The sequence below is a fragment of the Panthera uncia genome (genome assembly GCF_023721935.1).
Source record: "Panthera uncia isolate 11264 chromosome B2 unlocalized genomic scaffold, Puncia_PCG_1.0 HiC_scaffold_24, whole genome shotgun sequence".
NCBI lineage: Eukaryota > Metazoa > Chordata > Mammalia > Carnivora > Felidae > Panthera > Panthera uncia.
This window is the reverse complement of record NW_026057580.1, coordinates 10,818,438-10,831,658: the sequence shown is the minus strand read 5'-3', so window position 1 is coordinate 10,831,658 and position 13,221 is coordinate 10,818,438. Positions and strand designations below refer to the sequence as shown.

General features: G+C 49.0%; 2 protein-coding genes and 1 long non-coding RNA gene across 8 annotated transcripts in view; 2 read left to right on the top strand and 1 right to left on the bottom strand.

Annotated features, from left to right (window-relative positions):
• Positions 1–7,076, bottom strand: part of LOC125938474 (uncharacterized) — a 201,504-nt gene extending 194,428 nt beyond the window's left edge. The window contains exon 1 of the long non-coding RNA XR_007462708.1: positions 6,998–7,076. This is a non-coding gene — a long non-coding RNA (uncharacterized LOC125938474). The remainder of the gene's footprint in view (positions 1–6,997) is intronic.
• LOC125938453 (DLA class I histocompatibility antigen, A9/A9 alpha chain-like) overlaps positions 1–11,888 on the top strand; it is a 169,111-nt gene extending 157,223 nt beyond the window's left edge. The window contains exons 9-10 of one of the 6 annotated variants that reach the window (XR_007462700.1): positions 9,455–9,587; positions 11,418–11,888. Coding sequence is in view for 2 of the 6 variants with exons in the window: in XM_049653624.1 (XP_049509581.1) it covers positions 8,003–8,094 (92 nt within the window). In the remaining 4 variants the exon portion in view is untranslated. Of the gene's footprint in view, positions 1–8,002; positions 8,121–9,454 lie in introns of those variants that run through there. The other 5 variants (XR_007462702.1, XR_007462699.1, XR_007462701.1 and 2 more) reach the window with 5 other exon arrangements.
• On the top strand, positions 5,018–8,508 carry LOC125938457 (class I histocompatibility antigen, Gogo-B*0101 alpha chain-like). The gene is made up of 8 exons (XM_049653634.1): positions 5,018–5,187; positions 5,474–5,743; positions 5,948–6,223; positions 6,826–7,101; positions 7,219–7,326; positions 7,775–7,807; positions 7,955–8,002; positions 8,131–8,508. The coding sequence occupies exons 1-8, from the start codon at positions 5,115–5,117 to the stop codon at positions 8,133–8,135; spliced, it is 1,089 nt and encodes a 362-aa protein (XP_049509591.1). The 5' UTR covers positions 5,018–5,114; the 3' UTR covers positions 8,136–8,508.
• Positions 11,889–13,221: the final 1,333 nt, after the last annotated feature.

The following is a 13,221-nucleotide window of genomic DNA, read 5'->3' as shown; positions in this document are numbered from 1 at the left end:
ATGCAGGGTCCACACACAAACTGCGAGTATGCATGTCCACACTAAGGAGCATTGTATAGACATTTAGATGCTATTTCCACATCAGAAATGATTTTTGTTTCACTGAGTTTTGAAACATTTGAAGTAGGAGTCCAAGGAAGTGTTTCTACTTTTCGGTTTTCCCTGTATCACCATCACGGGGCTGGAGGACAAGGTGCACAGGGACACAGACACCTCAGCAATGGCACGGGCTCCTGAGCTCTCCTCTCCTGCAATCCCTCCTCACCCCTGAGCCTGACCCCTGTGGAGTCCAGGGCTGCTCAGAAACTTCTTCTTTTCCCCACTAAAGCCCAGGCTTCTGCTCAGACATCTCTACCCAGCTTACAGTCCAGACCCCACTCAGGCTTCTCAGTCAGAATCCACCTGAGAGCAGAGCAGTGGGGTGAGGGAGGGGGTGTCCCCTTACCTTCCACCCCACCTGCGGCCACAAGGCCAAGGAGACAAGACCCAGCTGTCTTTCTCTTCCTCAGCCAGGCCCTCCCTAGGGTCTCCTTCAGCTCCAGCACCTGGACAGGGGCCCGGACACGAGGGGGCGCCCTCATCCCAAATGATGTTCAGTGAGTTAGGTTGTTTTCAAAAGCAACAGGGATACAACCTGTGTTCCCCACACAGACAAATGGCTAAGGAAGATGTGTGGTATATACACACACATATACACACACACACACTAGAATACTATGCGGCCACAAGAAGGATGAGATCTTGCCACTTGTGACAATATGGATGGACAAACAGGGCAGTGTGTCTGCTAAGTGAAAGAAATCAGATTGAAAAAGACAAGTACCATATGATCTCACTCATATGTGGAACTTACAAAAAAAGACAAATGAATAAACAGACAAGCAAACAGCAGAATCAGACCTATAAATACAGAGAACTCACTGATGACTGCCAGAGGGAAGGAGGTTGGGAGGATGGGCACAGTGGGTGAGGGGAGTGGGAGACACAGGCTCCAGTTATGGAAGGAATAGGTCAGAGGAACAAAAGGCACAGCACAGGGAATATCATCAGCGATACTGTAACATCACTGTCTGGTGACCGGTGGCAGCTACACTCTGGTGAGCACAGCATGGTGTAGACAGAGGGTGAAGGGCCCCTGGGTGGCAGTGGGTTCTCCGCTCATAGTCCCAGGGTCATGGGATCCAGCCCCGCAGGAATCAGCCTGCTTGAGATTCTCTTATTCTCTCTCTCTCTCTCTCTCTCTCTCCCTCCCTCCCTCCCTCCATCCCTCCCTGACTCTCTTCCCTGCTCTGGCTATTTCTCTCTCAAAAAAAGAAAATGTGTACAGAAGTTGAGTCCATTTTTGTACACCTGAAACTAATGTAATTGTGTTTTCCAACTATATTCAAAGTTAAAAATATTTTTTAAAAGAAATTAATTAGGGAGTATAAACCTTAGGGGTGCCCGGTTAGGTAAGTCAGTTGGGCATCCGACTCTTGATTTCAGCTCAGGTCATGTATGATCTCCTGGCTCGTGGGTGTGAGACCTGCATCAGGCTCTGTGAATGGGTGCGTCCCCTCCCATGGCTTCAACTGCAGAGAAAACATGCACAGTTACAATAAGGCATGGGAAGGCTAAGTGAGACTGGCAGAAACACAGACCTCTATACATGCAGGTGTTCGTGTGGGATCGGGGATCAGAGGAAGACTGGGGTGCAAAAACAACTAATTGGATGAGAGAGGAAAGGGACCGGACATAGAAATGAACAAAACATCCCAACATGGCATCAAGGTCGCGGGACATAAACTTGTCAGGCACCCATTAGGCATCAGGCACCATTCTCTGCACTACATGGTTCAAGACAAAGTCTCTAAGGAACAAGGAGACTCTTAAGAGTTGGAGGAACCAATTTCATGGGATCAATACTCACTGGAGGAGGAAACGTCCATCTCATCAGGCAGCTCACTACTACTGACCTCGGTGTGACCCTGCACCTCACTGAGGATGTTTTCACTTGACACAAATGTGATGGCCAAGCCCTTGGGGGAACTGGCCTGCACAGGCCTCCTGGAAGGGGACAGAGGGTAGCACTGGAAGACCCCAAAGTAGGAAGACACCCAAAAGGAGGGACGAGGGTGTAATGTATGAATACATAGGAAATCAGGGGCTGGGAGAGGACACTGGGAGGTCCGTGTGGGTGTGCAGCTTACAGGTAGGTGTTGGAATCGCCAGGCCGGTGGTAGTTGGTGGCAGAGTTCACCTGCTTAATGTCCATGCCTTGGCCACATAGGTTGCTGGCCACAAGAATTTGTTATTGAAGACCTTTAAACTACTGATATCAAGAAAGACAATCATAACATGTTTGTTTCTCAGAAAGACAATCATAAACATGTTCACAGACCTTTATCTCATGGGTCTCATTTCCTCCCAAGGACACAAGACATCTTTCCATCTCTCACTCACCTCTCCTCCCGGGGCATCCTACAGTGGATGGCAATGGCTGGCAAGTTCTGCTCCACCAGGAGCTGGGCCAGGGCAATGCAATGCTGCGTAGACTTCACAAAGATCTTGCCTGTGTGTGGAGAGCATGGGGATGTGGGCCCATGGGTGTGTGTGGAGAGGAGAGTGACAATGTGCCAGAGTGGGAGATTTCAGGAGGTACACCCTCCACATGAATCCCACTAAGTCCCTCTTATTCCCCGCTACATGATTCCTTTTTTCCTCTAAATATAATTACTCTTCCTTTCTCTCCTTTGCTTCAGATTTTCCTGAGCAAATCAGTCTCTGAGGAGATACAGAGAACAGTAACCAAATCTGGCAGACATGTTAGGAGACAGGAATGAGATACTCCATGACAAAGGGATAAGTATTGGAACTAGGGTCTGGAACGACCATGACCAATATTCCTGCTTATGAAATATTAAACCTAAGACCTACTCTAATTCTGGGAGTAGTTTTAGTGTGAAAAAATTGCACAATCCGTAAGCTGAGAGAAAGCTTCTCCTCAGGGTGTGATACAAGAAGAAATAAACATATTTAAGAACCATAATAAGGCCAATGTATAGTGGATTATTTAAGGATTTAAAAGTCCTCCCAGATTTTTTGTAAAGTTTATTTATTTATTTTAAGACAGAGAGAGACAGAGTGAGTATGAGCAGGGGAGGAACAGAGACAGAGAGATCAAGAGAGAGAATCCCAAGCAGGCTCCACACTGTCAGCGCAGAGCCTGAGACAGGGCTCCATCTCACAAACCATGAGATCAGGAGCCTGACCCTTAAACGACTGAGCCACCCAGGGTCCCCAAAACACCGATTCTTTAATTATTATTGATAGGTTGTAGGTGTTTTAAAACATGCAATTGAAGACAGAAGAAACAGCAGCCCCCACATCGGGAACTGGTCTGACAGTGACAGCTGGGCCTCAGTGTGGTCAGAAACTGACTGATGCCACCACTGGACCATATTATTCCTGTGGGACATGAGCCAGTCATCTCACAGAACATCAAAAGCACAAAAGGAGACTCCAAAACCATGACACAACTTTGTCCAATTACAGACAAAAACAAGGCACCATATGACCCACAAAATACCAAACATCTCCTTGTGCTGGTTACTGTGAGCAATCGCTGGTTTTTACCATTATATTGTTTTTTCTCAAGTTTTTATTTAAATCGTTGTTTAACATACAGTTTAATATTAGTTTCAAGAGTAGAACTGAATGATTCATCACTTACATACAACACCCAATGTTCATCACAAGTGCCCTCCTTAGAACTCATCACCCATGAGCCCATCCCATTTAACCTGTGACCCACCCAGAAGCTTGACAGCTTCTCAGTACTGACCATGTTTTCTGTTGGGATTTGTGGTAATATTAAAACAAATGAGTTTCTTTAAAAAAATTTTAAACGTTTATTGATTTTTGAGATAAGAGAGAGACAGAGTGCAAGCAGGGGTAGGGCAGAGAGACAGGGAGACATGCAATCCTAAGCAGGCTCCCAGCTCCAAGATGTTAGCACAGAGCCCCACGCAGGACTTGAACTCACGGACCATGAGATCATGACCTGAGCCGAAGCCAGATGCTTAACCAACTGAGCCACCCAGGTGCCCCAAAACAAATGACTTTTGATAATTTGATTCCACTCTAAGCAATGCTGGAACACTTACATTACTTAGTGAAACAACACACAACACATTACCGAAAAACAATCATGCATTAGTACAAGATCCATTCCATGTGCATACGGGCCTATGGAGTTAATGTCACAGAAAAACACAGTTAATGATACTGTTTCAGGTCCAGTTTGCAAATAACCTCAGAGAAATTACACATTGTGTAGTTTTAATATAGTATCAAAGATGAATATCCATAATTATCTGAAACGGTTAAAATACATACTATTCTCCTATATTTGGTCAAGGACATAAATTTTTTCATATACTTCTAACAAAACAACACAATAGATGCAGAAGCAAATCTGAACATCCAGTGGTCTTCTAACGAGACAGACAAGAAAGAGACTTGCAAAAATGTGAAATGCAAGAAAACCACTGTTCTCAGTGCCCCTTTTATTTGGGAACAATGTTACTTTCCATACAAACAATATTTTTGTTTTCATGTGATTTTACATGAATTAATATATTTTGAACCTGTTTTAGTCCTACTGTGGTAAATAAGGATCCATAGAATCCACAAACACACAATTATCCCTGGGATCCTCACTAATTTGTAAGACTGTAGAGATATCCTGAGAACAAAATGCTGGAGAATCAGTGACTCACGCAGCTCCTGGTCCAAGGCTCAGGGACACAGTGGGACAAAGAGCGTTCTGTGCAGTAGGTGAGGCGTCCAGGCCAAGTCCCAGGTCCCCAGGCCCGCCTCTCAGGGACTCTGGCCCCAGGGCGGCGTCGGGGGCAGGGAAGCCCAGTGTTGGGGAGTCCCCATCTGCCCTGGTTTCACTTCTCCCTGTCACAACCTGTGTCAGGTCTTTCTGCCTGGATACTGATGACGCGGCCTCGGTTCACACTCCTATTAGTGTCCGGTTTCCGGAGAAGCCAATCAGCGGCACCGCGGTTCCGGGGTATCAAGTTTCCGCACCCGCCTCCTGAGACTCACATTTGTCCCCAGACCCGAGGATGCGGTTCGTGATGTCCGAAACTGTGCTCCTGCTGCTGTTGGGGGCCCTGGCCGTGACCCAGACCTGGGCGGGTGAGTGCGGGGTCGGGAGGAAAGGGACTCTGCGGGGCAGGAGGGAGAGGACCACCCGGCGGGGACGCGGAACCTCCGGGGAGGCGACTGTCCTCCGCCCCGACCCCAGACCCCCACCCGCCTCCGAGCCCGCCCTGGCCTGCCCTCCCCCGACCCTCCCGGACTCCGCCCTGCTCTCCCCAACTCGGGTCCCCCTCGCCCTGCCCTCCCGTCCCCCTCCCCCTGGGACCCGGGCCCCGCGCGGGGAGGAGGGTCGGACGGGGTCTCAGCGCCTCCGCGCCCGCAGGCTCCCACTCCCTGAGGTATTTCCACATCGCGATGTCCCGGCCCGGCCGCGGGGAGCCCCGGTTCATATCCGTGGGCTACGTGGACGACACGCAGTTCGTGCGGTTCGACAGCGACGCCCCAAATCCGAGGGAAGAGCCGCGAGCGCCGTGGATGGAGCAAGAGGGGCCGGAGTATTGGGACGAGCAGACGCGGATCGCGAAGACAAACGCACACATTTATCGACTGAACCTGAACACGATGCTCCGCTACTACAACCAGAGCGAGTCCGGTGAGCGACGCGGGCCCGGGTTCAGGTGACGACCCCCATCCCCACGGACGGGCCGGGGTCGCCCCGAGTCTCCGGGTCAGAGAGCTGCCCCGAGGCCGCGTGACGCCGGTCCCACGACCCTGAAAGAGCCCCAGGGACCTTTTAGGCGGGTTTACTTTCGGTTTCACCTTAATCTCTGCTGCTCTGGGGGCGGGGCGGGGACAGGGTCACACAGCATCCAGAGAATGTATGGCTGTGACGTGGGCCCAGACCGGCGCTTCCTCCGCGGGTACCTTCAGGACGCCTACAACGGCGCGGATTACATCGCCCTGAACGAGGACCTGCGCTCCTGGACCGCGGCGGACACAGCGGCGCAGATCACCCGCCGCAAGTGGGAGGAGGCCAGTGTGGCGGAGCAGGAGAGGAACTACCTGGAGGACACATGCGTGGAGTGGCTCGCCAAATACCTGGAAAACGGGAAGGAGACGCTGCTGCGCCCAGGTACTGGGACCACGAGGCCTCCTTGATCTCCCCTCCACTGGGGCTGGCTTCCCACGAGGAAGGGAAAATGGACTCAGTGTCATGACCCCTCCCCACGTGTGGGAAGAGGGAGATCCGCCTCGGAGTTCATATGCCTACTAGAGGCTGACTCACCTTGAGGGTGCTTTTCTCTAAAAGAGAGACAGGAATCCAGTCTGTCCCTGGGATGCAGGTTGAGATCATCCCAGAAATAACCCATCAACAGTTCCCTCTGACCCTGGCAGCCACCTTGTGAACCCTGACCTTCCCTCTCAAGGCCTTGTCTCCATCTGGGAACATATTTGGAGATCTGACTCCGGGTTTTCTGAGTCACTCACCCTCCACCACACTCAGGACCACAGTGTGTTCTCCCCTTGGACCTGCAGCCTCCTACCTGGGTTCTCTCCCTGATTCCAGAACTTAACAAGGATCAGGAGATCCCAAAGGCTAGACTGCTCTCTGGGTTTTGTGCTTCTTCCATCCAGACCAGTGGTCCTATCCACCTCAGGATGGTCACGTGGATGCAGTTTCAGTGGCCCATAAAGCTAAACCACAGTGTGGATTCTCTGATTCTTCTTCCTCAGAATCTCCCAAAACACATGTGACCCGCCACCGGATCTCTGACCATGAGGTGACCCTGAGGTGCTGGGCCTTGGGCTTCTACCCTGCGGAGATCACCCTGACCTGGCAGCGTGATGGGCAGGACCACACCCAGGACACAGAGCTTGTGGAGACGAGACCTGGGGGAGATGGGACCTTCCAGAAGTGGGCAGCTGTGGTGGTGTCTTCTGGAGAGGAGCAGAGATACACGTGCCATGTGCAGCATGAGGGGCTGCCCGAGCCCATCACCCTGAGATGGGGTAAGGAGGGTTTGGGGTAGAGCCCCGTGTCAGGGAAAGCAGGGCCCTTCTGGAGAACTTCACAAAGTCAAGACTGAAGCCAGAGGTCTGAGCCCCTCACCTTCCTTCCCTTTCCAGAGCCATCCTCTCTGCCCTCCATCACCATCCTGGGCATCATTGCTGGTGTGGTTGTCCTTGTGGTCACTGTGGTGGTTGGAGCTGTGATCTGGAGGAAGAAGTTCTCAGGTAGGAACAGAGTGGGGGGATCTGAGTTCTCTTGTCCCACTGGGAGGTTTCCTAGGTAGCACATTGTCCTGCCTGGTTCCTGGGAATTTCCATCCACACACATGGACCTGCCCACTCTGGAGCTGTTACTAACAATCACTCTGTAGCAAAGCACTTGTGAAAATGAAGAACAGATTTTCACTTGGTAATTCTGGTGACGGGGACCTGATTCCCAGCAGTGACAGGACAGAGAGGAAGGTCCCTGCTGAGGCCAGACCTCCAGCAAGTCAGGTGGTCCTGTGACCCACCCCACCCTCCCCACACACACCTGTTTCTTCATGTATCCAATCTTGTCCTGGGTCTTCAGTCAGAATTCTGGAAACTTCATTGTGAACAAGGATTAGGAGGTTGCTCTAGGATCACATGGCCCAGTTGTCCCAGGTGTCTAAAATGGTATTTTATTCCACAGGAGGAAAAGGACCAAGCTACTCTCACGCTGCATGTAAGTATTGAGGAAGTGATCCCTGAAACCTGGGATAATGTAGACAGGACCCCTTGGGGAGCTCACGCCCCCGCCCCCACCCCCAATAGCTGCTCCTTTAGTCTCAACTCCTGTGACTCTGATCATGTCCTGTTTGTTCTACCCCAGACGATGACAGTACCCATGGCTCTGATTCGTCTCTCATGGCTCCTAAAGGTAAGACTCTGGAGGGTGAAGTGGGGAGGAGTGGGGGCACTAGGGACACTTTGAGCATGAGGGGGGCTTTTGAGTGTGTGGCACTTATGTGACTGACCTAAATGTATTCATGATAATTTTTTTTACAGTGTGAGACCCACTGCCTGTGGTGGACTGAGCGATGCAGGATCTGTTCACACTCCCACTTGGTGACATCGAGATCCCCTGACTTCCTGCAGATGGTGTCAGAATGTGTCTGCATTCCTATTAGCATATCGTGAGGACGTAGGAGACTGGCCCCCAAACCCACCATGACCCCTCCCATACTGGTTCGTGTTCTGTCTCCATTCCTGTCTGTCCTTCATGTTGGGCTGAGTACTGACGCCTTACTTCCCTACTGAAAATGAGAATCCTGATAAGAATTTGTGTTTTGTAATTCTTGGTATGTGGGCATGATGAGATAATAAAAGAGAGGATTTGTATGGTTGGAACAGAAAATAAATGAAAGCCCTGAGAACTTTCCAGAACCTGGATGTTTCCTGTGCCGTGTCTGTGGCAGGTGGGGACAGGAGAGGGCTGGAGGAGCCGAGTGGGGAAGGGGCCTGGGTCCAGTCGGTGCTCAGTGCATCCTTGGTGTGTCGAGCTCCCTCCTCAGCTGGGTCATGTCTCTGCTCCTTGTCCTTGTCCCTTCTGTGGAACCTTGTCTCACCAGGACCATGACCACAGGGACGTGGACGTCACCTGTCACCAGGACCTTGTGGAGCAAGAGCTTCCTGTGTCTGGGTCAGCCCAGGCTCCATCCTGGGTTGTGACCTCAGGCCCATCTTTTGGGGTTTTTTTTTCCTGTGTCTGTGATACATCAGGCCTGTTCTTGCTCTTGTGTCCGAGTTCCTGTCTCATTCTCCCCAGATCACCCCAGTGGTTACAGCACCAGGAGTCCTTTGGACTGTCGTTCCCACAGGCCTAGGTGGCCCCTGCACACAGGGGTCTCTGGGGTTTGGAAACATGAATTTTCAGATTCATCCAATCTTCCCCTTCCTCTCGAGCTGTCTTCTGGATTATTCTTAAATTCTGGAGGTAAGAGGAGTCTGAGAGTTTCTCATCGTTATTACACTTCAGTTAGTTTCTACCTTCCCTGCCTCTCTATGCCCTCTCCCTGCCCTTAGTTCTAGTGATGCTGGTTCTGGCTCCCATCCATGTTCAAGGATTTATAAAGCAGGGTCTAATGTAGATTTCTATTTGGTTGGAGCAATGGCCTCATAGAGCATAAATACAGTGATTCTGAAGACAGGAATGTAACTGTGTGCTGTGCTGTGCAGGGGTAATGCTGTGGGAGGGGGGAGCTGAGCAGAGAGGGTGGAGGGGGGAGCAGCCCTGGGGGAAAGTAGAGGCGGCACTGATGGTGAGGTGGGGGCACTTTGTGCGGGAGCTGCCACGGACCGGCTGTGCCTGAGGCTCATCCAGAAGACGGAGGTCCTCTCCGCTGACCAATCGTTCCACTGACAATGTCGTGTGCCATGTGCAGGACCCACTATTTTTTCATCTAAGCACCTCAGTTAGTAAGAAGAGGCAAACGTGCTGGTCTTGTGGAGAATATGTCCTAGGGGTGAGGGACAGACTCTACTTGACCCTGGATCAATTTGGGGACTGAGGGCAATGACCCCTTTGAGCAGTCAGAAATCCAAGTATAACCTTTGACTCCCCTAAAACTTAAATACTACCACTAATAACATACTGTTGGTAAGAAGCCTTACTGAAAACAGGAACAGTCATTCAACACATGTTTTGTACGTTACATGGATATGTACATGTTTTCTTACAATAAATTAAGTTGGAGAAAATAATAAGAAAACATAAGAGAAACTGCATTGACAGCACTTATTGTAGAAAAGTCCACAGATTGGTGGATGTGCACATGTCAAACCAGTGTAATTCAGAGTCAACTGTATATTGTACAAATGTGGTAAATAAGGGAAGTGTTTAAATTGGAAATTGGTAGGTGCTTTGAGGAAGGTGACCCAGAGAGTTACCTGTGCGGGGACAGGGAAGGTGGCTACTTTACTATGGTAGTAAGTGTGAGCCTCACTGGGAAGCTGACCTCTGAGAGATGGGTGAGACACAAGGAGTTGTTGAAGAGCATGTCTCAAGGAATTCTTTCCAGGCCGGGGAACCTCCAGGCACATGCACTAGGGCAGGAGCATGTCCTTGTTCAAGGAAGGGTGAGAGACCACTGGTTGGAGCTGAGAGCATGGGAAATGCACTCAGATATCTAGGTTTTAGGATCAGAAGACTTTTAAATTTTCTCTGAGTGACATGTGTAGTCACCAGATGATTTAGATCAGATGGTCCACGTGGTAGTACTTCTCTCAGCAGCATCTGTTTGCTGCTATGCAGAATCGACAGGTGAAGGGCAGGAGACCCGTAGGGAGACTGTAGGAAGCCAGTGCAGTTTCCAGGAGGGGGGATGTTGGATTTATTTTGGGGTTTGAAGAGAGAAATAACAGGAAGTTGCTGTACTCTGGTTATTGTGTGTGTGTGCATGTGTGTGTGTGTGTGTGTGTGTGGGTATGTGTGTGTTCTGGATACATTTAAAGATGAACTTAGCAGCATGTCCTAATGTATTATTTCTGTGTTGTGAGAAGGAGGAATCAAGGACAGCATCCAATACTTCAGACTGCAAGAAGAAAGGGGGGTTTTCTTCCAAAGAGACAGGGAAGATTTTGGAAGTAGGACATTTGGGGAAGCTTCATCACAGGCACTCAATTTAGGAATGTCGAATCTGAGATTATTAGAAATGCAAGCGAAGTTCCAGCTGGAGATAGAGTGCAGGGTGGGAGAAATATCTAGGTTGAAGAAATAGATGTGGGAGATGACACCATATAAATGATGTTTAGAGCCTTCAGCATAGATGAGGTCACCAAGGGGATGATGGCCATAGAAGAGAGAGGATCAGGACCAAACCCTGGAGTCGTCAGCACGAAGCAAGCTGATCAGAGCACACCCAGAGCACACTGCACAGTTCTGGTTCTGCACCTAGAAGGCACACACTCCGGGGAGACCTAGCTTTCAGTGTGCACAGAAATTTCCTGGTCTTATGAAGAGCTAGGCAATCTGGAGTAGAGTGTGAGATTCTGGGTTTATAGCAAGGTTGGTGCTCCTTCTGGTCTTCAGATCACACACTGAGCAGCAAGCACATAATGAAGGATTCCCACGTGGCTGTGCCTCAGCCTCTCCTGTGGGGCTTATTAAGTAGTGATTCCTGGGTCCACGCCCAACACTCTAACAGGGTATGTGGAGAGAGGCCTGAGTGTTTTGTAACGAACCCATGAGCAATCCTGGGGTTCCACCAGATAGAGTTGCAGTGAAGTCACTGATGAGAGCCCTCATTGTGGGAAGGGGTCTTACATCCACATTTACATGTTGTTGTTTTTTCTAGGAAGAAAAATGCAAGACCTGCTGGGAGATACATATTTTCTCTCCCAGGGGGCAGAGCCAGGTGGCAGATTGAGGAAGTGGTTATCAGCTCAACATAAAATCTCTGAGATAACAAGAGTGTAGATCTTAAATGCTTGCACCACACAAAAGGAAATGGTAACTATGTGACAAGGTGCAGGTCTAGGCTAATGCTCTGGTTGTAAGCATTTTGCAGCATAGAAATGTATCAAATCAAGAGACTGTACCCTTAAACTGACACAATGGTGTATGTCAGTTATATCTCTGTAAAACTGGAAAAAACGTCTGAAATCATGCTCTCTGAAGCTATTTATTGCCTGCATCGACTTCTGCCTCTTTGTGATACATGTGCACAGTTACAGAGACTGGGATGAGAGAATGTGGGGCCTTGTTCTATTTCAAGGAAAGTCACAAACCAGGCTTGAGGCTACACAGACGGGAACAGAATCCACAATGGACCCGAGGGGGAGGCTCACATATAGCCAGGGCCCTGCTGCTGGGTATAGATGCCACCCTCACAACAGAGTCCCCTGACATAGGACACTGGATCCGGAGGCTGAGACTGCTGTTGCTGCTGCCCCTTGCAACTGCATGACACCACTGTCACTCAAACACCTGTGCCAAATGTCACTTAGTGCTGTCCCAGCCTATCTGTCCCATGTCCTGAGAGAGATGCTGGCAGGTTGTCACGTGACTGTGAAGTTTCATGCAACGTCCAATGCAAGGCTATTTGGCAAAATGGGTTCTCCTCTCCATGGTCTCTGCCCTCAGTCAAGATATTTAAACGTGGAAATCTTTTATGTGGGAAGATGGTACAAGTTCTGGGCATGGAAATTGGGGGCCAGGAATGGAAAAAGAATGACAAATTGCAACATTTGGAGCAGTGATTTGAGACTACAATTTGATATGATACATTGTAGACACTCAGGTCAGATTGGAGGAAGGAGCAACTAAAAAATGGCATCTTTCAACTTTTCCCCTTGATAGTTGTTATGGGATCCAGCTTTTGTCTACTCCCGTTGTACTCACAAGTAAGTGGAGTAGCACTGTCGGGTGATGAAGTGATTGTTCAAAATGTCTTCTCCAGCCTTTGTCTCTTCCTAGGATTAAGTAACCCAGATCTGTAACACTTCAGATGATCCTTATACATACACTGACACTTCATATTTCTTTGTACATGCCCGTATTTCTGAGCAGAGTATCCAAAATTTACCAGGTTTTATGTGACCCTCACAAAAGTCTAAAAAATCATTCCAGGTTAAACACTGTGCTCCTCCACGTTTGGTCCACGAACAGCTAGTAATCACAGTTTTTAGCAGATCCAATGACTTGATATACAGGCTTATTTTTGTGTTGATTACCAGTCTGAGACAGGATAAGGTTTCACTTTCATTTCTGTCTCTATCTGTTTGTGGGCTGATGCACATTCACAGACCAGCGCTGGCTCACAGAAGACACAGATCACCATTGGTTTAGGTAGACTTGTATTCTACCACCTCGTCTGGTGCTGGATAAATCTCAGAAATGAAACAATTGTGAATGGGGATCCTCTTCCAGTAACACAGTAGACTAAGTTTTAAGGCTGCCTCTTCCTATAAAAACAACTAATCATGATTTATACATACATGTATAAAATAATATGTATAAAATATATATTACATATTGTATATATTTCACCCAAAAGAAAAATCAGGAGAATAATAATCATTTAGGCCAAAATATAATAATGGGCAAAAAACCAGGGATGATCGTTGCTCTGATACTCAAGGTGTATTTCAAATCTAGAA

Coding starts and splice junctions, on each gene's coding strand:
- LOC125938457 (XM_049653634.1), top strand. CDS start 5,115: ATGCGGTTCGTGATGTCCGAAACTGTGCTCCTGCTGCTGTTGGGGGCC. Junction 5,188..5,473: donor CGTGACCCAGACCTGGGCGG/GTGAGTGCGGGG, acceptor CCGCGCCCGCAG/GCTCCCACTCCCTGAGGTAT. Junction 6,224..6,825: donor GGAGACGCTGCTGCGCCCAG/GTACTGGGACCA, acceptor CTTCTTCCTCAG/AATCTCCCAAAACACATGTG.